The 26,641-nt window shown below is 37.3% G+C and overlaps 2 protein-coding genes across 5 annotated transcripts in view; both read right to left on the bottom strand.

Moving 5' to 3' along the window:
* FLACC1 (flagellum associated containing coiled-coil domains 1) overlaps nucleotides 1-8,187 on the bottom strand; it is a 47,488-nt gene extending 39,301 nt beyond the window's left edge. The window contains exons 1-3 of the mRNA XM_070732064.1: nucleotides 8,152-8,187; nucleotides 5,722-5,860; nucleotides 1,901-1,966 (exon numbers count right to left, since the gene is read on the bottom strand). Of these exons, the coding sequence (XP_070588165.1) occupies nucleotides 1,901-1,966; nucleotides 5,722-5,825 (170 nt within the window). The 5' untranslated portion in view covers nucleotides 5,826-5,860; nucleotides 8,152-8,187. The remainder of the gene's footprint in view (nucleotides 1-1,900; nucleotides 1,967-5,721; nucleotides 5,861-8,151) is intronic.
* A 2,762-nt stretch (nucleotides 8,188-10,949) lies between these two features.
* The window catches only part of TRAK2 (trafficking kinesin protein 2), a 34,540-nt gene continuing 18,848 nt past the window's right edge, over nucleotides 10,950-26,641 (bottom strand). For 2 of the 4 annotated variants that reach the window (XM_070732018.1, XM_070732020.1), the window contains 10 exons: nucleotides 26,056-26,134; nucleotides 25,297-25,427; nucleotides 25,099-25,173; nucleotides 23,303-23,440; nucleotides 21,067-21,143; nucleotides 20,022-20,225; nucleotides 17,772-18,073; nucleotides 16,588-16,860; nucleotides 14,895-14,994; nucleotides 10,950-14,520 (listed from right to left, as the gene is read on the bottom strand). In XM_070732018.1, the coding sequence (XP_070588119.1) occupies nucleotides 13,848-14,520; nucleotides 14,895-14,994; nucleotides 16,588-16,860; nucleotides 17,772-18,073; nucleotides 20,022-20,225; nucleotides 21,067-21,143; nucleotides 23,303-23,440; nucleotides 25,099-25,173; nucleotides 25,297-25,427; nucleotides 26,056-26,134 (2,052 nt within the window). In that variant the 3' untranslated portion in view covers nucleotides 10,950-13,847. The remainder of the gene's footprint in view (nucleotides 14,521-14,894; nucleotides 14,995-16,587; nucleotides 16,861-17,771; nucleotides 18,074-20,021; nucleotides 20,226-21,066; nucleotides 21,144-23,302; nucleotides 23,441-25,098; nucleotides 25,174-25,296; nucleotides 25,428-26,055; nucleotides 26,135-26,641) is intronic. The other 2 variants (XM_070732019.1, XM_070732021.1) reach the window with 1 other exon arrangement.

The raw sequence follows: 26,641 nt of genomic DNA, 5'->3' as shown, positions 1-26,641 counted from the left end.
ACTTGACATATTTTAATGTTTTTTTAAAAAATTATGTTATTTGATGTTTTTTAAAACTACCTTTTTTTAAAACAGAAATTTAAGGAAATTGGTTATAACCTTCTAGAAATGGCAGACCTCTCAGACTTTCAAAGAGGCCAAATTGTTGGTGCTCGAATGGCATGCACTAGTGTAACAGAAAGTGCCCGAATGTTTGGCATTTCAAGAGGTAATGTCTCAAAAGTAATGACTGCTTTTGAAAGAGAAGGGAAAACATCTTCAGCCAAGCACAGGTCTGGTCGAAAGTTGAAGTTGTCTGAGAGAGACGTCGGACTCTAAAGCGAATTGTTAGAGCGGATCGCAAGACCACAGTTCTTAAAATCACTGCAGAGCTCAATAGACAGATCCCAGTTTCCTCAAAAACTGTTCAAAGGGAGCTTCACAAATCTGGATTCCACGGAAGAGCTGCAATTAGAAAACCTCTGCTCTTTAGAGTGGTGTAGAAACCACCAGAAATGGTCCCTCAAGCAGTGGCAAAATGTGATTTTCTCTGACAAATCATCGTTTACCATTTTTCTGATCTCCAGCTGTGTTTACGTTTGGAGACAGCCAAAAGAATAATTTCATCCAGACTGCCTTCTCCCAACTGTCAAACATGGCAGGGGTTCAGTGATGATCTGGGGTGCTATTTCTTGGAAATCCGCCGGGCCAATGATTTCCCTTCATGGAAGAATTAACAGCCATCACTATTTAGGACTTTTGGTCGATCAAATTCATCCTATGGTTCAAGAACTGTTTCCAGAGGGAGATGCCATCTTTCAAGATGATAATGCACCAATCCATAGAGCAAGAATTGTTAAAGAATGGCACGAGGAACACTTTAATGACGTTCAGCATCTCATCTGGCCACCACAATCACCAGACCTCAACATTATTGAGCATTTATGGTCGATTTTAGAGATTCAAGTAAGAAGTCGATTTCCACTACCATCGTCTCTAAAAGAACTGGAGGGTGCTTTAACTGAAGAATGGGCTAAAATTCCTTTGGAAACAATTCACAATTTGTATGAATAAATACCTCGGAAAATTGAGGCTGTATTTGCCGCAAAAGGTAGACCAACACCATATTAAAAGATATTTTGATGATTTTTTAAGGTATTTCCATTTTCTTGTCCACCCCGTATTTTGGGCTTTTCGCTATTCCAGAAGCTTTCACTGTTGCCTCTCCACTAAACAGCTGCTTCCTTCATTTTTGGCAAACAGATTTTCCCAGATTAAATCAGAGCAAAAAAGAAAAAAGAAAGTCTCCTTAGGCAGCAAAACTCACCAGCACAATTTTAGGTTCTCCTTCCTCTCTCCAGTGCTAAACTTAGTTTCTATGTTTCGATGTGTTACCAGGCTTCTTAAAAATCTTTTCGTTGCAGTGTCGGCGTTGTGGCTTTGTTGCCATTCACACCGCCGTTGGTTTTGTTGCCATCGATGGAGGTCAAAGCGGTTTGTCTGGGATATATGCTGACCCCAAGCCCAAACCAGATTCCTGCCAGAGACCCCATCTTCATCTCCCCTTCAGGGAGGATTCGGCCCAGTTCCATAGGAACCAGGACCCCCGGATGGCAGGGATTCGGGGTTCCCCCATGGGTAAAGGGGAACTCTGTATTGCCACGGCCATTGGCCCTGCCCCTCTCCCCCTTGGAGGTTCTGATGGAAACATCCATAGCACTGCAGTGTTGGCCACACACACCCATTTTGGACATACAGATTGACACAGATATGTCAAGAATGGCAAAAAAGTATCTTGTTTGATTATGTGCTCTGAAGAATACTGATCATAAACAATTTAAAATTCCCAGCATACAGATAAGATTTTATATCTTTCACATCCCTTGCTTTTGCATTTGATCTCCAAGCACAAGAAACTTACCTACAGGTATTCAAAGTATTTAATTGAACTTTGGATTGGTCTTTAAGGATCCCTCCTGGTGTTTTTCTAATGTGGAAGAAAACATTGTTTAGAAAGGATTAATAATTTCTTCAAATGTCAAGTCAGTATTTTTGAGTGCTCTTGACCTGAATAGGACTAGTGTTTCTCAGCATTAGAATTTAAATATTGGTGACATCCAGTTCTAAATTATAATTTTTCTTGTTTGTTACACAGTGATCTTTCATTAGAATTTTGCAAATCTTATAATAGGCCTACAAGGGCCTGGGAACTATAATATTGAGTATAGTAATATATTGTGTGTCAGGGTCCCATAATAAAAAATGCATAATAGAATAATATATAGTGTGGCAGGCCAAAGACTCCAAATAAAATGGCTTTGGCCTAACATTGTGGATCTGACTCTGCATTTGAAGCTTTTATTTAAATTAAATTGTAGTTGAAATCAGCAATATATGCAGACCTACAGTATGCATAAGAGCTGGGGCATTATTTTATTTATTTATTCATTCAATCATTCATTCATTCATTCATTCATTCATTCATTCATTCATTTATTGGACTTTTATGCCACCCCTCTCCGAGGACTCAGGGCAGCTTACAACATATAATAAAACAATGTATATAACATTTTAGACCCAATTAATTAAATATAAAATCTAAAAAACCCGAGCTATAAAAAGCAGTCATTCCCATCCAATCAACTTTCTCTCAGCACATTCATTGGCCAGGGAGCAAGAATCGAATAGCCCAAGGCTGGTGGTATATATGAGTTTTAAGACTCTTCCGGAAGAAAAGGAGGGTGGGGCAGTACGAATCTCTGGGGGGAGTTGATTCCAGAGTGCCGGGGCCCCCACAGAGAAGGCTCTTCCCCTAGGATCCGCCAACTGACATTGTCTAGTTGACAGGACCTGGAGAAGGCGAACTCTGTGAGCTCTGACTGGTCACTGGGATTTGTGCGGTGGTCCCGTAGGTATTCTGGCCCGATGCCATGTAGGGCTTTATAGGTAATAACCAATACTTTGAATTGCGTCTGGAAACCAATTGGCAGCCAAATCAGTCTGCGGAGTGTTAGAAAGATATGTACGTGTCTGGGCAAGCCCATGACTGATAGCGCAGCTGCGTTCTGCACAATTTGCAGTTTCCAAATGTTTATTTATTCGACTTCTATGCCGCCCAATCTGAAGAATGTATACACACGCACACACACACACCTCTTCTAAAACTATACACATTCAACCTCACTTACTGCATTTGGGATAACACACCCAGAGTCCACTTTCTGCCACATATTTAACCATAACTTTTGTACATTAGAACATTACACATGCCTTCAGGTGTACTTCCCTAGTTTGCACATGATTGTTAGAGCCAAGAGATATCGTAGATTAAGTAAAATGCGATGAAACAATGTTCTTGCTTAGCAACCAAAATTTTGGCCTCAATTGTGGTAATAAATCAAGGACAAATTCTGCCTTCCTCTGCATGGCAGCCTTGTTCTAGTAAACTCCTTCTCCATTCTGGCAATTTTCCTCTCTGTTAGAGACACCGAAATAATCCAGACAATGTAAGGTTTCCTGCTGCAGTAGGGGAGTGGACTGGATGACTTCCAAGATGTCTTCCAGCCCTAAGTTGCTGTGCTGTTTCAAAGCTGTGCTATTTCAAAGCCACTTTGTGGCTTCAGTCTAGTGCCAGGGTTTGTGGTGCTTTCTACATTGTCTTTTGCACTAAACTTAACACAGAGAAAAGTAGCCTTTTCTTCCCTTGCCTCTTTTTCTGGCCAAGAAGTGGAGACTTTTCTCCGTTTTAGTGCAAAAGCAGCAAGCACGCATGCACGGAGGCAAAGAGAGGTGCAGGTTTCCAGAAGGGACAGGGGTGGGTTCTAAGTTATCTTGCTGCCACTTCTTCCCGCGCTGCATGGCTATGCATACTTCTTGCCAGTGCTCATGCATGCACAGTGCTGAAAACCTGGCTTTTACACATGTGCAGAAGCAATAACAAGCCAAAAATTCCCCCCCAAAAAAATTCAGGGATTTTTTTTTTTTTTTAAAGATGTTGGCACCCATGGACCAGCACCAACCTACCTGGCTCGATGACATCATTGTGACATCACCAGCAGATCCCTAACGGTCTGGGCGAACCAATCTAAACTGGTAGGAACTCACCCTGAAGCACAATTCTATATATACTGCTTAAGAGAAACACATAATCAAGTGGTACAGGCTTGCTAGCATAAATAGGGATCTGTGATCCAAATTTGCACATTGGTGAAATAGTGTATTCTCCTCACTTCTGTCTGCCTGACACATGCAAGGAAGGGCAAATAACAAAGTAACATTCAGGTATGCCTGAATCTATTTTTCCTCACTTTCTCCTAAAGTCTAGATTTAGTCCATGCCCCTTTGCCTTAGTAATACATACTACTTAAATCATTGATGCAGGTAAGTAAACCTAGCATGGAAATGAAATAGCCCAGGTTCTAAGAATGAATGCATTGTTTAGTAGTTCTTTGTTACTTTACATAATGTAAATATCTAGACACTATTTAACAATATATTGGCATGCCTATTATTTAAAATTAACTGAACTATTGATTTTGGTTACAGTTTAATCTCCAGTTCATCTTGCAAGCCATAGTAATTGATCTCATTCTGCTAATGATTTTTATCTAATGTTTAGGCATTAGGAAATAAAGCAGAACAGAACAGAATAACAATACAGGAAGGGACTTTGGAGGTCTTCTAGTCCAACTCCTTCCAGTGATGGAGGACTGGCAGGCAAGCTGTTCCACTTTCACTGATTTTAACTGTTCTCACTGTTTTCTGCTTAGTTCTAGGTTGATTAGTTTCCATCCATTGTTTCTTGTCTTATCTTCTGATGCTTTGAAAAATAGGTGGAACACCTCTTCATAATATATTATGGTTGTTCATGCAGCCAACTAAATGTTTAGACTGTATTTGAAATTTTTCTCTACCAATCAAGTACTATTTCCCAAGGACCTAGGATAGGCAGATTTTGATGTTTAATAGTGTTAAAGCTATTGTCACAGGAAGTAAACTGTTCCACATATAGATGCTTTTTTTTTCAATTGACTGATGGTGATTTCATGAATGCTAATGGTTTTTAAGTAGTATTCCATATGTTTTCAAATTGTTTTGGAACAATAATATAATATTCCTATTATACTTCACTAATATGCCTGAATTCCAAAATTATATCTGAATTACAGAAACAATTAATTTGACAGTTACATACATTCTACAAACAGTTTATTTCAGGAATCAATAATTTTTCCAGGCTCCATGTAAATCAAAAGGAATTCAGTGAGGTCCTTGCCATTTATCTTGCTTAAAATTTAGAAGGGGAGAGGGTTCCTTGATGTTTTTATAAATTATGAGGACAATTCATGTTTTATATAGCAATGTGCTATTGATAACTTTCTTTAACAGCTTTTTAGTGGTTCTGTTATGTGTGTATTTCTGTCAGATCTTTTTCCCTCTCATAGACTTTTCTACCAATTGTATATTATTTTAATCCCCTCATAATTCAGTACAGTATTTAGTTACTCCTTAATGAATGATTGGAGAGATGTCCTTATGTCACTCTTAAGCACACAGCGACATTTCTGTTTTAGAAGTAGAGTTGTTTCCCCAGACTAAAATATGACATGGAGCCCCCCCCAACACTCTAAACCAAAACCAAAAACACTTACTGTGGTTGTTCAAATGTTCATTGATAGTTCAGCAACTGAGAAGTTATTGACTTTTACCAGTATACAACTCCATACCTGTACTTTTACTTACTTGGACTTCTGATTCAGTGAGCCTGCTTTAGTTTTTACAAGTCTTTTACCCTTTGCTTTCCAAGGATCCCAACAGGGGCAGTATAACAAGGGAGCTTGGGACATAATCTTCTGATCTTGAAAGTTGTATGTCAAGAAACCTGCAAGATGGAAGACAAAATACATTTTTCATCATTTGAAGACTTATCCTGCAACATGTCCATGTAAGGACAACAATATAGCTCCCTAATTTTAGACAGCCAGGTATGATGCCTATCAAATGTTAAACATGTTGAAGAAATATACCAAAGGATTGTAATACGTGAAATCAACTAAATAAACAAATAATTAAAAGTAGTATTTTCTTTTTTATTTGCCCCATTTAATTTGAAATTTGCACCAAATTTCAACTCATCTTCCTTTAAGGCACAGAGTGATTGAACTTTATGGGAATTACATTTGGAAAGATATCATGAAAAGATTTTCAGCAACAACAATTTTTTAAATTGCTGAAATCAGAACTTTTTCTGTTGGGACTTATGAGTAGCCAATTAGGGAAAAAAACCTCTGAAAAGGTTGGTTTTATATGTAGTGATTACAGCAAGGTTATTATATAGGCAAAGATAGAAAATACTGAACAATCATACTGAAGGAATGGAGTATGAAGATGATGGAATTTTCAGAAATAAGAAAACTGATCTGTTTGATCAGGACAATACAACAAGTATTTTTTATTAAAGTCTGGAAATGGTTTATGGAAATTTACTAAAAATGTAAAAATGTGATATATGGTGATTTGTAATTTGCTGATTAAAAAGAGTTGAATATAGGAAAAAGGAAACATGATGTAATTTTAAAAATGGAGCTAGGAGGATCTACTTGCTTGTAACTTCAGTGAAGAAATTTGGAAGTTTTTCTTTTATATATGTTTTTCTCCCATACTTTTATTATTTTTTAACTTTAGTTTACTTTATTTTCTTGAAATGTTGTAATATTGTTGAGAGATTATTATTATTATTATTATTATTATTATTATTAGTAGTAGTAGTAGTAGATTTATTATTAATATTAATATTATTATTAGTAGTAGTAGTAGATTTATATGCCGCCCCTCTCCGAGGACTCGGGGCAGCGATATCTGTTTGGTTCAGTTCCAAACCGGGAGAAAGACACTGAAACATGGAGGCTGTTTGAAAAGATGATTTAATAATGTAGAAGCAGTATTGAGTACATGGTTCTGGTGTAGCTGATTACATGGAGTTGGAAGTGAAGAGTTTTTATGCCTTCTCTTGGGCTCTGAACTTGAGCTGTCAGACTCCCATGGGGCTATGTATGGGCCATGCTTGTCTGATCTAATTTTGGTTGAAGTTTGCTGGGGGAGGTACAACTGAGATGATGTAGTGAAGGAGCTTGTATTCTGAAAGAGTGTTGGACAATTCCTAATATGGCTGAAGGCTAATCCGACTTTCATTCAGACCTTGCTTTAGGGAATTTTTGGCTATGACTAGAGCTATCTAGATATTTGGCTTCTTTGAATAAGCTCTTTATCTCTTAAATGCTGGCATCTGCTGAGGGCTATTAAGAAAGGTGGGGACTTTTTTCATCCAGGGAAATATAATATTTTGCCTTTTTAATATTTCTCAAAATATTTCATTCTTCTAGGAGAGGGGTGGGTGCTAATGTCCTACATTATGTTTAGCTTTTATACAGTATATGATAAGTTTTTTAAAAAAGAAAATATCATAATTTTCATTGAATTCCTTTTACATATTTTTTATACTGACTCTAGAAAAGATTCATCCACACCAGTGGCGGCTTCCGGTAGTTAATATACACAACAGAATTAATTAGTTTTTATTTTAAAATAAAGCTTCCAAAAATCAAATTTAAAATACTATGAGACTTTAGAAACCCAAGCAAACTTATAAATAGGTAGATGCCTCTTAGCTTTGGAAACAGAAGAGGGTGTGTGGAAATCAAATGTGTTAATTATAGGTATATAAATCCACACCCACCCTCCTGAATTCACAATTTCAATGTTTGGAAACTTTGTGGGGCTGTGGGCACAAAAATATTGTGTGCACAAAAATATTGTGTGCACAAAAATATTGTGTGCAGTTGCCCAAAATGGCTACATTCTCCTCTCCAGCCTAACAACAAATGTAAGAATTTTAATATTAAACAATTTAAGCAACAGAGAACATGGTAGATTCCAATTTTTTTTAAAAAGGGTGTTGGAAATCACTTGTTACTTTTGTTTACTTATGAAATGACCAAATAATAGAAACAAGCAATGGTCAACACTGCAGTTGGTCATACAGTAGAAACAGATGGATCTTTGCCTATCACTATTTCAGGTTCAAGAGGGAGGTTTAAACTTGACATCATCTGGGATGTCCCCTTTAGTGGCTGGTTAATACAGAACATTTAAAACCAGTCCAGAGAAACTTACAGCTGAACAGATTTTACTGCGTGGGGAAGGCGTCCATTAAGGCTAGGAAGTTCAGCATCTCCTTAGGGGATTTTAAACTCTTTCTCACCATGGAAACAGATCTGTCTGCCGCCTTCCATTCTGTTTTTAAAGGTACAGTACACTAAGCGATTTAGTCATGCTTGTTCTTAAATCATTCCAAACTAAAGGGGGTGCTCTAATACTGCATTTCCTAAACCATCTGCAGTGTCAATCAGAGTAAGTAATGAATTAAAAATAAGGGAGAGCATTCTTAGTAAGTCACACGTCATTTCTGGCTTTTGAAACTCTGAAAAAGATAGTTTGACATGTGATATGCTCAAAACCTATATAACTTGTACTGAGTATTATGTTGCACGGAATTAAATTTAAGTGCCAAAATTTAGGAAGCACAATTGCATCAAGAATGAGGTTAGTACAAAATGGCTGCCTAATCTTTGGCAATTCAGTTGGTATTGTGTAACTTGCATAATACACCTCTCCATCGTTCCAATTCTTTTCTCCCATGCCAGTTGTACTCATCTACATAAATAAGGTGACCAGTGTTGCTTCTCCCCATTCTGGCCCATTTTGTCATTCCTCAACACTTATCAATCTGTTCCCTGGCACTTCAGCTTTGAGATGCATCAGCAAACAAGCCACGTATGAGTTTTGTACTGCACAATATAAACTACAAAACTCCCTGGAGTATTCACCTTTACAGTGAATACTATTAACTTACCGTATTTTTCAGACTACAGTATAAGACACAGCTGAGTATAAGACACACCTAAATTTTGAAGAGCAAAACAACAAAATGTTTTTGGCATTTGTGCACCCCATTTTTAGCCCATTTTTGTTGTTTTTCCTAGCCGGTTATTGAGGATTTTTCCAGCCCATTTTTGAGGATTTGGGGGCCATTTTTCAGAAATAAATGGGCCAAAAAAGCCTCAAAAACAGGCTGGAAACCCCCCCCAAACCAGGCCAGAAAGAGGGCCCAAAACAGGGTGTGTGGAAGCCAAACAAATGGCCGGTGGGTGGGGTGGGGCTTATAGACCAATATTTGGTCTATAACAGTGTTTCCCAACCTTGGCAACTTGAAGATATCTGGAGGAATTCTGGGAGTTGAAGTCCAAATAGCTTCAAGTTGCCAAGGTTGGAAACACTGGTCTATAAGATGCACAGACATTTTCACTCTCCTTTTGGGAGACAAAAAAGTGCAATTTAGTCTGAAAAATACCATATTTTCTTGTTTTTCTTAAACTTGTTTTGATTTTCTTCATAAAACTACTTCATAGAGGCAGGAAGAGACAGGTTTGAGTATGGCATTGGCAAAAAAGAATTGGCACATTTTTTTTTGTTTTGTTTCCTACCATGTAAGAATATTTAATAATGATGTAATGAAACAGGACAAATCAATGAAAAGCTACTGATTAATCCAGTAATGTAGCCTTGGTCCAAATAATTTTGTGAAATCCAGCCCATTATGCTATACATCTTTAATAAATATTTTATGTCCATTAATATTCCTTTGTAAATAAGCTGGCATCATTTAATTACTTAATTACTTGTATCTGGGCGAAATATAGTGAACATACACATACACACTCACTGTATGTAGACAATATAGTGCCGTCTTTTAATATCTTGAGTTTCTACTTTCTATTATAGTCATATGGGTTTTGCACAGTAGTCTAAGGCATCTGAACATTACCAGTTTGCTTATTTAATTTCTCCCAATTACTTCTATTTTTTTTGATAGATGAGGAAAATGGAACATTGTTGATTCTTCCAAAATGTCTGAGCAGACCATTTTGCTATGCTTTTGAGGGAATGGAATGGAAAGTAAAATGTGATGGCTGTGCAGGACAACTACTGGTAGCTAAAAGCATTCTATATGACACAGACTTGCCTCTCCCCAATCCTATTTAATGTCCAAAGGAAGTCTGCAAAGGATACTTCCTTCTCTGTGTGATTACATTAGGTTGTAGAAAGGCAATTGTGATAGATTACTAAAAAACATAATGAATATTTATCTTAAGAAAAAAATATTTTACAATGCAAATAATTTTATTTAAAATGTTTCCTATTACTTACTTTTGCAAGTTGGGTTCGGTTAAAAGAATATTTCCAGTTTGGACCGATCATTTCCCACTACTTTCTGCCCAAAATAAACCTTTCTAAATGAATTCATGTTTTAATTATATCCAGATTGTAAACTGTACTATGTTCTACACAGAGATGACCACCCAAATACCCAGAAATTGCAACTGGAACAAAATGTAGCAGCTTTTCACCAGGTTGCACCTATCTTATTTGAATGCTAAACACAATTGCTGCCACTATATCTCTGAACATCTACATGGTTCTTATTTTGCATTCCCCAATTCCATGAAGTTTGATGGTCATCCATAAAGTCTAATTCTTCAGTCATTATTGCCACTATGTGGAATAGTCTATCAATTAAGAATAGATTGTTTATTATTGCTGTGAGCCGCCCCGTGTCTACGGAGAGTGGCAGCATACAAATCTAATAAATAAATAAATAAATAAATATTGTAGTTAGACAAGAAAGTGCTTGGTTCAAATTGAATAGTCTTGCTTTTAATTATTGTTGATCTGTTCCGATTAAGCTGTCTAGACTATTAAAGACTCTAAAATATTTTTGCTTGTTGTATAAGTTTATATTTACTTAAATATTGGTAATTCTTTTTTGCCATTAGTTTCCCTCTAGGAACAGTCATACATTTTTAATAAATAAAAATTACTTACACATACAAGAAAACACCATACCACTGAAATGTGCAAAAAGATGGGTTTTATTATTTTTATTATCAAGCTTCAATTTGACTATAATATGCAAAAACAACTGTCACATATTATAACTTTAAGAAATGTACATTCTAAAGGGAAAGCCAAAAAGAAATAATATCCTTTATTATATGTTGAATTACAGTTGAAATAATATCTGAAATGAAATGTGTTTCAAGTTTTGCCTGCAGAAAAAAATGACATCTATATTTGCATATTAAAATAGATATATTTGGTTGTTTTAAAAAAGCATTTTCATTCAAGCAGACTGAAGCATACATATTATTATAAAGAATTTAGATAATAATGAAATATTCAACAATATGGTTTTAAATCACATGAGCATCTATTCCATGAAAAATTGGCACTCGAATATGGTATCAAAGTACTGTACATATGAAAGTGATCATGATAATTCTTCTAAGGATCCTATAGAGTTGTTATTGTTAGCTTTATCGATCCCACAAATGGGTCATTTGTTTATAACAATCTGGGATATTCCATTGTAATGTATTTCTCATAACTATACTGATTGTTATTTCTTCACCTGTTTTCTATTTCCAAGGCTCCTTTTTAAAAAGAGCTTTGGCACAAGAGTACTGCACCTCTAGCTCCCAGCTAATTTCTTTGAGAGGAGGGTCTTTAGGCATGCTATATAATTAGCATTTTAACTTTAGAGGTACGTAGATTTTGATTTTTCTGCTACTGGTTACACGCTCATTATTAATACAGAAGGTATAAAATGTAAGTCGGCCCCAAGTAAAAAAAACCTACCAGAATATGACATCTTAGATAATTCATATTTGGAAAAAATGAAAGAAAAAAATCCCTTTTCAAATAAATCTGTATTTATTGAATAGTTTTACAAAATTTTATAGGATATGGTTCAAAAGAAGCAAGTGTGATTTACAAGGCCTTGTTATCAGTGGCAGAAGGAAACCTTCTCAAATCTTTCTTTTGAACCATTCCAACAGAAATAATTTTAAAAGACAAAGATATGAAATCCAATTAGGAAATGCTCATTCAAAATTACTATGATGTAAAAAGAGTTTACATAGTATATAAACTGACATGCATCAAATCCACAGTAGTTGAAATATTGTGCTTGGTTCCCTGTAGTTACTGCGGATTATCTTGAACTCTTCTGTTTCATTACCCAGATTTTTATCTTTATATATAAAAGTATGGCAGGCTGCATTAGAACCCAACTTAAATATTCCCTTTTATTTGTCTTGCCAAGGAAAGCAAGTTTTTAAACATCACAAAGCAATTGCATTTTACAAGCTTACAAAAATTAATATACTTATAATTTAAATAGAATTAACCCGTATATAGAAGCTTAAAATAAATACATTCTTACTATTTACAAGCACCATTTACAATTTTGTAGTTGCAACCAATGGCACCAAGCACATTGATTGATACCGAGACTGAATTTATAAGCTACTTGCATGGCTGTTTGCAACCTTGAAAACATTTGTGTAAAGGAATCCTTCCAAATCCTCACCTGCAATTCAAGGGGGTGGGGGAAAGCCCTTACTTTTGATTCATTGATATATAAAGCTGCCTGGATGGCTTACATCCAGCCCAGTTAGTATTTCTGAATGCACCCTATGATGTCTTTAACTAATAAAGAGAATATCCTTATAAAACCTACAGGTAAATCATATAGTCATTTTCTGTGCTTAATTTTCAAACCATTATTTATCTTCTGCTTGATCTATGGCAAGCGGGCTAAATTTGTTTACCATTAAACATAAATCAAGCAGCTTAGAGTAGTCATTATACTCTTTGCAAGTATTTTTGCAATTAACTGAGCAAGTGAGATGTGCGTATTCTAAAATCCCTTGCTTTGGTTATCAAAGTAGAAAAGAAAAATCTGTGTCCCTTGAGCCTTTCCTGTTTCTGCTTCACATTCACAGCTATCCCTCTGTGCACACACAAAATTCTGCCATTCCAAAATTGCTTCAGAAACATTAAGCTTGGAATCTATATTATACTTAATTATGAATGGCAATTCTTTGTCTACTGCTGCTTGTCATTCTGTTTCACATTAACACAATTAGTTGTGCCTATTATTTTGTAAATATCATGACATTTCTTCCTGAAAGCTATACCTTAGTTTCCCAAGAATCAGAAAATTGTTATTTTTATAATGTATTTCAAATAGATAATTTTTATTAATTACTGATTGTGTTTCAAATGTATGGAATTTTCTTGAAGATTATTCCAACGTTAATATGGTAAACATCTTCCAAATATTGCTATGTATAAAGTAACAAATACTTTGCTTGCCAAATATATCCTGCCAAATGTATATATAAGAATACAAGCAAACTTGACCTTTTTAAATGCTGAGGTTTTTTGTTTTTGCAACACTCTACATAGCAATTTTTCACTCCTAGATTTCTCCTAATGTGCGAGATTGCTTAATTAAAGAATATTTCACCTGATTAGAATAAATCTGATTTCATCTCTATAAACAGATTGCACCTGTTACTTGAAGAATGTACTTCCTTACAATCATACATAATTTTAGATGGTCTATTTATGCATACAGATCTCTTGAGTGACATCCAATAAAAAATACTCCAAAATAAAGTTGCATAGACATTTGCTTGTTCTTTTAATATCAATGGTAGAAAATATATTTGTTTGCATTATTTCCTTTTAATCATGACAAAGTTTTTTCAATTGCCTTAGGACAATTGGATTTTGTTTTCTCTATTTTCTTCCTTTCTTAATGTTTACAATTTCTTATGCTGAGCCTTCCATATTCCATTTAGCCATATACCTTTATTATTCAACAACCTTATATTTAATGCATCCATTTTTACTATCTTTCCATTTCAAAGCATTTGTTTCCCAAATAAGAGTGTATAAATAGCTCAATCCTCTTTCAAGACCCCCATTGTTGTGGAGGATGCGCTGACTGGGCCTGCAAGTGCTCCAATCAAGACTGGAAGACTGTGATTTCTTCTCAAGCCCCCCATCAAATTGCTGCCTGCACTAACATAAACTCCTGAGCCTTGTCTTTGGAGACAGCTATTTTCCCTCTGACTCTTTCTGCAACTTCCTGCCTCAGGCTGTTTGACAGCTCTAGCAATCCCCAATTTCTTTAGTCTCTCTACCAGATTCATCTTCAGCTGTCCTGCATCAGAAGGATTTGAGAGTTTTTGTCCATATAGCTCATGTAATAATGTTTCAGCCGGTCGAGAGGCCAAAAAATTTTCAGACACACATGCTCGAGACTCAAAAGGGTGAGGAGAAGGACAAGGGGAATGCAAAGGAGAATTTGGAGGTGTTGAGGGTACAGGAGGTATCTTGGAATGAGGAAGCAGTGGTGCTTTAAGTTGGACTGGACTGTTGTAAACTGTGGCTGAGATGCCTTGTTCTTGCAAAAGTTTTGCTAAACTTCTAGTACTACTGAAAGTGGTAGTTGAATCTCTTCTGTTAGTAAGGAATTCTCCCGTACTAAGCTTATATAACATCGGTGGAGAGCTTGTAATTACACTGCTTGTACTGCTACAACTTCCGGAACTCAAAGGAGAATACAAAGTACTAGAAAATAAAACAAGAAGATAAAACACATTAAATACGGTTATTAATAACTTCTGTGGAAAGTGCAAAGGAGGGAGGAAAGGAGATAATCAGCGTTCAAGGCCAGAACGTCTGTGCCATGCCAATTTTAGATATGCATTACATTGTACATATTCTTGTTTTACCTCCTTTTTTCATTGCTTTCTAAAAACTTGAAATGTAAATGCTGCTAATTTAATGTTGTAAGCCGCCTTGAGTCTAAGAAGAAAGGCGGCATAAAAATTGAATAAATAAATTGAATAAATAAATTAATATATCAAGCGCATCAAGCACATGTTCAATTCCATATTGCATGAATATAACCAATTTTTAAGAGTAACAGTAAGCCTCCTTACCTGGGTGTAACCTGTGTAATATCAGATGGGTGAAGTATTCTACAAGTAGTAAAAGTAAATGTAGAGTTTGTAGAAGAAAGACATTTTCCCGGATTGGCAGCTACAATGCAAATTATAACATGATGGGAAACATATTAGCAGGCTAATGAAAATCTAAATAAATGCATAATGAATTTAGTAATTCAATGCAAATAGATGGAAGAAAACATGATCCACATTACTGTCATCTTTCTAACATAATGCCTAAGGCAGATAAATTATGACTTATAAACACATTTTGCTATTTTAGAATGGGCTACTGTGAATAGGACAACTAGGAAACGGTTGAAATATTCTTCCCCATTTGTTAGAAATGTGAAACATGTTCAAGCATTCTACAGCTCCTTTTTGGTCCAAAATCCACTATTGCAATTAATAGTGTTCAAGGATTCTATTCACTTTAATTGTAAGAACTGGATTAATTCTATTTATTAATGTTAACGACAGGTAAGTACCATGCCAAGATAAGTTCTAACTATAATTAAATCAAGTACAGGTAGTTCTCAGCCTATGACAAAAGAGAGTTTATGTTGCTAAGACAGTTGTTAAGTGAGTACTGCCTCATTTTATGACCTTTGTTGCTACAGTTGTGAATCATTGCAGCAACACAGTTGTTAAGTGAATCTGACAAGCATTGATTTTGCTTGCCAAAGAATCACAAAGGAGATCACATGACCCTGGGACACTGCAACAGTTATAAATATGAGACAATTGCCAAGTGTCAGAATTTTGATCACATAACCAGAGGGGTATTGTAACAGTTGCAAGTGTTAAAAATGATCATAAATCACCTAAACAAATATTTATAAGTCAACAACAACTGTACTTGAGTAGGGCAATGACCTAGAGATGGAGCTGTTGCCTCACAATCAGGAGGCTGTGAGTTCAATCCTAGGTAGAGGCAGATATTTCTCTCTCTGGGCATGATGATAATTTAATCTGCTGAATATAACTATATAAAATATAAAATAATATAATGAGCCGGGGTGGCGCAGCAGGTAGAATGCTGTACTGCAGGCCACTGAAGCTGACTTGTAGATCTGAAGGTCAGCAGTTCAAATCTCATCACCGGCTCAAGGTTGACTCAGCCTTCCATCCTTCTGAGGTGGGTAAAATGAGGACCCGAATTGTGGGGGCAATAGCCTTGCTCTGTTAAAAAAGTGCTATTGCTAACATGTTGTAAGCCGCCCTGAGTCTAAGGAGAAGGGTGGCATAAAAATCGAATAAATAAATGAATAAATAAAATAAATAAATAACTACTCATTGGCGACAGGAAGGGCATTTGGCCAGTAAACACTCAGCTCCACTCAACTGCCCAGAGTCCACCTTGCAAAGGATTATGGGGTGGTTAAAAGATGGTGATGAATAACTACTGTATTTGTAGAGAGAAATCAAGAGAGCAAGTAGCCAATCTCATGGTCACACTGCAAAATTACTATTATTTGAACGCTAGTTCAAAATTGTATTTGTCAAAATCTACTTTATGTCATTATCCTTGACTGAATGTAAGTTTCCTGTGAGAACCGAACTGTTTTAACAAGTCTGATTACACACCTTAACAGGATAAGTAAATAATTAATCTTCAGCAGGTATACAATAGTTAGTGCTTAGAACATTCAATAAAAATTGTAATGGTCATGCCACAAATCCTTACCTGTATGAGGAACTGCTGCTAATTTAACAGGTGGGAGGAAAATTCCTGGCACTGATTTTGGCACTGCCTGTTTACTTTCCTCCTGTGAAGAGGGCTGCACTTGGAAGGTTATACCTGTATCGCTTTCTTCATCTTCTTCCAAATCAGAAAGGTAATAAACATCCTCCTGAGACAGTGGTGCAAAATCTTTTGTGACAACACCAGGGCGAGGGTCAAGAATAGTACCTAGGTTGGGTTGAGCCAGCTGTTGCCAATGAAACAGGGTCTGAGAGCCTAGAGAAGTACAAATCACAAAAGACCTTCAAACACTGCATTCATCTTAATACTTGACAGCCAACTAAAGAAGTATTAATTGAAAGCTTGAGGCTGCCGCGTATAATGCAAATTGATGGGATTTTGTGAAATAGTAACAAATCTAGAAAGGACCTTTCAACTTGTGGACCCTTCAGATTTTATATCCAAGAAGTTTTACTTTGAAGCAGAACATTATGATTTGGGTTTAATGATTTATTTATTTTCACTGAATATTTAGATAACATTTTAATGGACTAAACAAGAAGCCTAGTAGTGAAGATACTCATCTCCAACTCAGAAGATTGAAAGTTCAATTCTAGGTAGCAGCAATGTTTCTGTCTTGAGACACAAACAGGAAAAAAATCTGCTGCAAACTCCATGTGGGTGTCAGGAAGAGCATCCAACCTGTAAATACTCAAGCTCCATTCAGTCATCCTGATTCTACCCCAATTAAGGGATTACAGGATCATATAAAGAAAATAATAATGGACTAAATAGTAGCAATTTATTTGCTTTCTAACAGTTTTTGTTCCATTGTAAAAACTTCCTTGGATGTGGGTTATTTTCAGTAACATATAGTTGGGGTATGCAATACAGAGAGCTGTAAGTAGGCTTAATAGCTGAGATAAATCAGGCAGAGAAACCAAAAGGTGTACAATTGAATTCAATGGTTTCCCCCTAATATATAATCTGGATGTAAAATAATAAGAAACAGAACCAAACAACCCTTTGTGAGACAGCACCGATTTATATCTGGAAGTAATCTGAGAGATAATGATCATGTAACTGATCCTGAGGCCAGATCATTGATTGGGTATAAAGTAGCCAATGGAAGACAGTCATAAGCTCAGAGTGAACAGTGATTGAAAACAGGACTATGGTTACCTTACCTTCAAGGGGTTTGACAATTTGCAACTTCTCTGGGAGAAGAGACCGCATGCTGCTAGAAGATCCAGAGAAATCAAAACGTTCTGAACTGCTGTTCAAAGAAAGGCAGTTCTCTACCGGTGTGCTACAGCCAGGGAGTTCTTCCTTCTGGTCAGCCAGCAAAAGTATCTTACGCTTCCATTCTTCTTCGAAAAACCATTTTTCACTCAGGTAATTCTGACAACGGAGATTAAGTTTATGTAAAGCAGTGGCTACATCATCTTCTGAAGGTATACCTGGATGGCTCAGCTTCTGAGATTCCCTACTAAAACAGAATTAAATATTGCATCAATAGGACATAAACTGGTATTGCCTAATTTTTAGCAAAATTTTTATTTTTGTAGATGATTCAGAATCATTTATTATGTTGTATGTTGCTGGAAACATTAAGAACAACAATAACAACAACAACAATAATTATGATATACTCCTCTGGTAGCTACTGTAAATGATTTGTACCGAGTCCCATTCTGTCCTAGTTGTCTCCTAACTGTGCTGTCTACACCCACAGTGGACAGAGTTGGGTGTAAACTCCATGAGGGAAATCCATGCGACACAACTAAAACTATCTTCCCTTTGTTGCTTGCTCATGATATAGTCATACCTCATCTTACGAACCTAATTGGTTCCAGGGGGAGGTTCGTAAGACGAAAGGTTCGTAAGACGAAACATTGTTTCCCATAGGAAACAATGTAAAGTCAATTAATCCATGCAACCAAAAAAAACCCCCCCGCAAAAAAACTCTGCCGCTCGGCTGTCACCTTTTAAAACAGCCTGGGGGCTTCTCAGCGACCTCCCAAACGCCGAACGCCAAACCCGAACTTCTGGGTTCGCCGTTTGGGAGGCCGCCGAGAAGCCCCCAGGCTGTTTTAAAAGGTGACAGCCGGGCTGGGGGGCTTCCCAGCAGCCTCCGAATGCCGAACGCGGAAGTTCGGGTTTGGCGTTCGGCTTCGGGAGACGGCTGGGAAGCCGCCCGGCTGTTTTAAAAGGTCACAGCCGGGCTGGGGGGCTCCCCAGCAACCTCCCGAACCCCGAACTTTTGCCGAACTTCCGGGTTCGGGGTTCGGGAGGTTGCTGGGAAGCCCCCCAGCCCGGCTGTCACCTTTTAAAACAGCCGCGCGGCTTCCCAGCAGCTTCCCGAAGCCGAACGCCAAACCCGAAGTTCCGCGTTCGGAGGCTGCTGGAAAGCCGCGCGGCTGTTTTAAAAGGTGACAGCCGGGCTGGGAGGCTTCCCAGCAACCTCCCGAACCCCGAACCTGGAAGTTCGGCAAACGTTCGGGCTTCGGGAGGTTGCTGGGAAGCCCCCCAGCCCGGCTGTCACGTTTTAAAACAGCTGCGTGGCTTCCCAGCAGCTTCCCGAAGCCGAACGCCAAACCCGAACCTCCGCGTTCGGAGGCTGCTGGAAAGCCGCGCGGCTGTTTTAAAAGGTGACAGCCGGGCTGTGAGGCTTCCCAGCAACCTCCCGAACCCCGAACCCGGAAGTTCGGCAAAAGTTCAGGGTTCGGGAGGTTGCTGGGAAGTCCCCCAGCCCGGCTGTGACCTTTTAAAACAGCCGCGCGGCTTCCCAGCAGCTTCCCAAAGCCGAACGCCAAACCCGAACTTCCGCGTTCGGCGTTTGGAGGCTGCTGGAAAGCCGCGCGGCTGTTTTAAAAGGTCGCAGCCGGGCTGGGGGGCTTCCCAGCAGCCTCCCGAACCGAACCCGGGGTTCAGAAAAATTTTGCCTCTTCTTACGAACTTTTTTCGAGTTACGAACCGGCATTCGGGAGGCTGCTGGGAAGCCCTGCCACCTGGCTGTCACCTTTTAAAACAGCAGGGGGGCTTCCCAGCAGCCTCCCGAACGCCGGTTCGTAACTCGAAAAAAGTTCGTAAGAAGAGGCAAAATTTTTCTGAACCCCGGGTTCGTATCACGAGTTGTTCGTAAGACGAGGGGTTCGTATCTTGAGGTACCACTGTATTATAAATTGATGTTACTATATTACTTGAATGATACCAAAATGTTTTCCATGGCAGGCGTAAAATTAAGTTACTGATAGGAAAAATGGGTATATGCAACTTAGTACTTGATAGTACTGAATGTATATGTTGAATAAAGTATCTAAGAAAAAAGCAGAATTTGGCATAAAATGCTATCAATTCCCACCAACCCCAATAAAAAGGCAGTTGTACAACACATAACACAGCCAATTGAAGCCCAAACACTACTGTTTCCTTACTTGGAAATATCCTCTGTGGTGTCCTTTAGAGATTGAGCTCCTTTTCTTTCCACATGTTGCAAGCCAGAATGAAAAGGCTTTGCTGTCATGACAACACTTGAACGACTGGATCCTGGAATGGACAGTGAAACAGGACACGAAGTAGAACGGTCACGCATATCATTAGCAAGTTTGACAGTATCAAATATACGTTTCTGTTGGACCCTAGAAGGAAAAGAAGGAAAGGGACAATGAATGCAAAGAGATTTTGCAAACCTTCTTCTGCATGATAAAAACTGAAAAATCCGAAGAGAGGAACCAGTAACTGACTGGGTGGTGCCAAAGATCCTGCATGCTTCTGAAAGCAGAACAGGGGCAATGCATATAGAGTGATGCATGTTTTTCTACTTTCATCATCTCCTTTTGATAGGCAGGCTTTATATCACCCATTTGTTTACACTATGGGAGTTACAGAAACAAGTTCACTTTGTGCACTGAGAGATAATTGGTCCTATGTGGAAGGGATTTATGTTGGAGTTCCTTCCACTTGATCTTTTTAAAGTTAACCTGTGAATTGAGAAGTTATTGTGTAACATATCCAAGTGCCAAGGAAGCATAAGAAAATTATTGCAAATGTTTTCCTAATATGCAGTAAACGATACCAAAAATGACTTCACAATTTTCTGGTAGCTGCCGCCCCGAGTCTTCGGAGAGGGGCGGCATACAAATCTAAGTAATAAATAAATAAATAAATAAAGAAAGAAAGAAAACTAGCCTCGTAATTACTGGAAATGTATATGTTCTTATCTTAGAATATTATAGAATAATCTTTCAGAATTTAGCATGAATTAAACATAAAAGTCCTGAAGCGTTAGTCAAGGATTTGATTTTAGCTTTCATTCAGCATGTTATACATTAGAGAGTGTAATGAATGAATTGTGTAATAGCTTTAAAATACTTAAATACAAAGTTATCCACGTGGAACCACATCAACTTCTCTTAATATTACCCTTCAGAAGAAGCTGCAAAAAAGATTAAGGGGGAGAAAAACAAGGACTGCACTTACTTTTGTTTACCCAATGATTCCTCATCCAAACTTAGCACTTTCCGCATTGTTCCCTCAATTTCTGCTGCCAGAGATTCCTTCAAATTTAAGACAGTGGGAATGAATAAGTTTCTTAAGCTCACTTTACAAAATAATTAAGGAGTTACAACAATTATTCCTTCTTTTGAGGAATCTCCAATTATGACAAAATAAGTACCTAATTTGGAATAAGTTTCCTCATTCTCCATTACCCTATTAATGTGCTAGGTGCATGTCTAAAATTACTAGAAGACTCCTTGTAATGTTCAGTTACAAGCAAAAAAATGTTAACAAAATGTAAATGGTGCCAAATTATAATTGACAATTATAATTTAGAACAAAGACATTTTTCTAAAGGAATATTTATTGTATTCTCGTTAAAAGTGAATTATAATAGGAACCAATAGCTCTATTAAAAACTATTCAGAAGTGATTGTGATAACCTGTCTGTAGCACTACTTTGGCAATTCATTGATTAATTTCTATAGTACAGTCATGCTGAGATTTTTTTTTCTACAGTAATGAAAGAACGAGGTAATTTTGAGTATCCACAAGAACTGATTGTTCATTAGGATGGCATTCTTCATATAAGCCTATTCCTGCTAGGCAGGTGCGGAATGTCACGAGAAAAGGGACAAGGCTTTTGCCACTGCAATGTTACTGATATTACTCTGACTGTCCTGCTTAAGAGTAAATTTGCTGTTTATTTATGTAGAAAGAAAATATTTCAGGCAGTATTTAGTTCTAAGTCAAAAGAAATTATCAGGTATTACAAGTGCACAACTACATAGAAAAATTGCAAGTAATATTAATACAGCCTTACGTAAGGATGAGGAAATGTAATTTACATAGTTTTTTATGAGTTATATCAAAATTTACATGTTCTAGTGTCATGGCAAATCATATAAGGGTTATCCGGAAAGTAAGGTTACAAGGCACGTAGCTCTCGCGAGGAATGTTCACAGGGGAAGCTGATATTACTATTATGTAACGGGAAGCCATTGGAAGAGAACAAGCAGCGCCAATGGGCAATAGATCATCTACTGGCATTGTGAAGATTAGAGATGAGTGTCCTCATTCTGTTTCCTTCCAAGTGTGAAGTGCCATACACTACCTGAATGCTAAGGGCATGAACCCTGCTGCGATGGGTGCCCAAGATGCTTACTGAAGTGCACAAAATTGACAGTTAGTGCCGCCTGAGAATTTCTTCACCATTTTGAGATTGAAGGTGAGGCTTTTCCCAACTGTATAGTGACAGGAGATGAAACGGGCTCATCATCATATTCCAGAGAGCAAACATCAAACATCAGTGGTGTCTTACCCATTCTTCTTCAGCCCCAAAATTTAAAACTCAGCAATTGTTGAGAAAAATCTTGGGTACCCATCACGCACAAATCTTGGGCACCTATGCAGCAACGTACATGCCCTTAGCATTCAGGTTGCGTATTACAGCTCGCACTTCACACTTGGAGAGAAATGGAATGAGGACACTCATCTCTAACCTTCACCACAACACCAGTCAATGATCTACTGACCACTGGCACTGTTCGTTCTCTTTCATTGGCTTCCCACTACATGATAGTAACTTCCCCTGCAAACATTCCCTGTGAGAGCTACGTATTTTGTAACCTTACTTTCTGGATAACCCTTGTATATTCAAATAAAATATAACTTCCATAGACTAGTGTGTTGCCAATATTCTTTTTTGCTTAAAAAAGAGGACAAATCAGCAAATATTATAGACATCTTTAACAAACAGATAATTTAAGATCTGTCCAAGGAATCTGTTCCTTCCTTTCCCCTCAATATTTACAGTAGAAAGAGAAACTGCTTGAGAAGTTTATAGGGGAGTCTGTTATAATGAAAGTGAAGTCAGAAAGAGCTGGTGGACACAAATCTTAGTTGCAACTCTAGCACATGTAGTATACTTAAACTACTTCCACTATTTAAAATTCATGACAATAGGATGGAAAATCTTGAACAAGGATACAAGAGGAGTGTCCGTGTTCAAGATTGTCTTCTTTGTTCTCCAAATGAAACAAGTTACTCAGCCAATATGGAATAAAATAGGATGCAGATAAAGTAGCTAAATTTAGAAAGGCTCACTGGTGCCAACTTTCTCTTCAGAAGATCAGTTTGAGTTTGCCCTTGAAATTTTATTGGCAGGATGAAAGAGCTTAACTAACGAAATCTGCTACAGTCAGAAAGCTTATGTTACCACAGGAAATGCTCCACACAACTGGGGTCGATAGAGAAGGGCAGCTTGGCTAGTTTTACTGCGCAATCCTTTCACTTCTTCTTGGGACTCATGCAGCATCCCCAGACATTCCACATTCCGCTCCTGGATCTCATGTAGCTTAAAAGAATACAAAAAGTCAATCATTTACTCAGCCATGAGAACAAAAGGTACTGAAGAAGCTATTGACATATAATCCAAAGGAATTATCACTAGGATTTTTCTGAAGCCACACATAAATCAATTGCTGATACAGGCAGTCCCTGACTTACAACAGTTGACTGTTCAAAGTTACAATGGCACTGAAAAATATTATTTTAAACTGTTTTTCAGCTACAACCTTCTCAGCATCCCCATGTTCATGTGTTCAAAATTCAGATGTTTGGCAATCGGTTCATATTTATATCCGTTGCTGTGTCCCAAGAACATGTGATCAACTTTGGGACCTTACGACAAGTAAAATCAATGGGGAAGCCAGATTCATTTAACAGCCAGGTTACAACTTATCAGCTGCACTGATTCACCTTACAACTGTGGCAAGAAACATTGTAAAATGGGGCAAATTTCACTTTACAAAGTGTCTCACTTAACAACAGAAATTTTGGGGTCAATCGTGGCCGTAAATTGAAGACTATGTGCATAATAAATAGAAGGCACACCAACTATAAGGAGTCATGGTGATGCAGTGGCTAGAATGCAGTATTACAGGCTACTTCTGCTGACTGACTGCTGCCAACAGTTTGGCAGTTCGATTCTCATTGGCTTAATGTTGACTCAGCCTTCCATCCTTCCGAGGTGGGTAAAGTGAGGACCCAGATTGTTGGGGAAAATATGCTGTAAAATTGCTTAGAGAGGCCCGTAAAGCACTGTGAAGCAGTATATAGCTCTAAGTGATATTGCTATTGCTACAATTAAAAATGACAGTTCTACTAATTAAATACTTATTTTGCTGAACTATGTTAACAGTTGCTAAAATTAATAAAATAAATGCTATGTAAATTATTATAGAAATCACACACACACAAAAGCCAACACCCAGCATTGCACAGAGGCTTTCTTTTCTGCTGGAATAGATTTGAAGGGAGCCCAAGAAGCTGCCAGAGAGAAGAGGAATCTGTTCTGGTAGAACCAGGAATGATAATATTGGATGCAATCTTACTTTTAAAGTAATGCTTTAAATTTATTTGTATGTAATATATAAGGCTAGAAACCTACAAATATGAGGTCTATGTGCCAGATTCCTGGCATCAAGTACATTTTAGCCACAGTCTCCTGAAGGCTTAATGCTGCCTTAAGACTCTCCCAAGGTCTTCTGGCCATACTTCAGGGACAACCAAAAGCCTTTCAAGGAAGAGAGGAAAGCAGGCATGTTGAGCCCTTTAGTAACATAGTAGCAACACATCAGTTCTGCAGAAGACCGGTGTTACCAAAAGAGTCAATTCTGCCTCAACACAAACATATACAGAATTGCACCATACCATTTGATATATATTTCATGACTTCTTTCTCCTTCCAATGTTTTGTCCATAATATTCTGGCGTTGAGAAAATATTTAAACAATGCATAAAAATTAATGTGGATTCTGTTTAAAGATCCTGGTTTTTTTTCATTTGTTAAACCAAAACAAAGTGAACGGCATCTGAATCAAAGCGGTGCACCAGAAATTCTTCATCAATATTCAGTAAAAATATGAATATTCTCATGTAAAATGTTTACTTTTTATTCTTTTCCATATTTGTTCTCTACATCAAAAATGAGAAAGTTAATGGAATCAATACCTCTGCTGTCAGCTGTTTCTGGGCATCTTTAGAAGCTTGTAGATGCAGCTTCAATTCTTCTTTTTCAATTACATGCTGAGGATATACAAAATATGGTTATTTAATCCTATGTAAATTCTTTCAGAAGTATTAACTTCTTAATACAGGTAACGGTTTGACTTTCATGATTTCCCTTCTCTGAACTTTCTGTACACCTACCTCTTTGATCTTATGCTGAAGATCAACAATCTGAGATAAAAGGGATGAGATTTCCTCCTGGTAGTGAATCAGCTCTTCATCCTTCCTCATCAGTTCTTCACTCATTCTTGCAATCTGAGCATTTGTTTCCTCTAAGATATATAGAAGGATACATGCTTTGTTAAGAAATCAGAAGTATATCATCATTTCTGAAAAACAAACTCTTTAAAGCCTTTCTTACAATAGTTATTTTAAGCAAAATCCAAGAAAATGCAAACTAATTAACTCTGCCTACTTGAATTGTAGGTCTCCACAACAAGGATTCCCAATTAATCAAGTTTTTAAACTCAGTCCAATACTATATAGTTTCAATACCTTGCTTAACAGAAAGGTTTGTTAATACTTAATTTGAAGGCTACTGATTCACAATTAATAATCATATTTAAAGATTGGCAGATAGAAGGTTAGAGGAATTGAACTTGATAGGAAAAAATGCAACTTATATGTTTCTATTCACGCATAACATTTAACTTGGGGGGGAGGGGTTATTACCTGCTAATTATTTGAATTACAACCCACTGCACTCAAGCAAGAAGGGTCAATTATAGGGGTTGATATAAATTGCAATTCAATTATATCTGGATGGACCCTGAAATACTACCTTTTAAAGGACCAAATGAAGTTAAGAATAGTACAGGGTTCAAACCTGGTGTAATGAAAGTGAAATGAATTTGTATCCAAAGGTCTATTCTCTGTGGAAGACATTATCAGAGTACTCACTTATTTCTTTAACACAGTCAGTAACTAGCTGATGCTCCTTATCTTCATATGTCATGGTTTCAGTCTTCAAATGGCATGCCTTGAAAAATTTAAGTATTTCATTACTTTTAAGAAGAACACTATCTGTAAATATATTATTTCCCCCCATTCTCTGTATAACAAAATGTTTACTCTGGAATATATTCAGTGTTAGGGGGGTATTTATAATCCAACCACAATAGAAGGTTCTTCAGAAGGATCTGAAGAAACATTCTGAGGGAGAGAGGAATATTTCCACTAATGGGTGTCATTGGTTTTATACCATTGGTTGTAGCCCTATGTTAGAATTACAAATGCAACAATCCACTGTGGTACTTATTTCATATAAAATAAAATTACAGTATTGCTAATTTTATTTTCAATTTGTAATGACCCAAATAAGAGAGTTCACCCTTTTTATAGCAGTCATACAGTAGAAAAACATTCACTGAAGCGTCCAATATCAGCTTACATTTCTGTTCTAGTCAGTCACTGTCATCTCAGATCTCACAGCATCCGTGTGAAGTTAAATTGTTTTGGGGTCATTTGCAATGCATTCACATTGCAT

The sequence above is a fragment of the Erythrolamprus reginae genome, chromosome 1 (genome assembly GCF_031021105.1).
Source record: "Erythrolamprus reginae isolate rEryReg1 chromosome 1, rEryReg1.hap1, whole genome shotgun sequence".
Classification (NCBI taxonomy): Eukaryota; Metazoa; Chordata; class Lepidosauria; order Squamata; family Dipsadidae; genus Erythrolamprus; species Erythrolamprus reginae.
The sequence above is the reverse complement of the archived record's forward strand: the minus strand, read 5'-3'. Positions and strand labels throughout refer to the sequence as shown.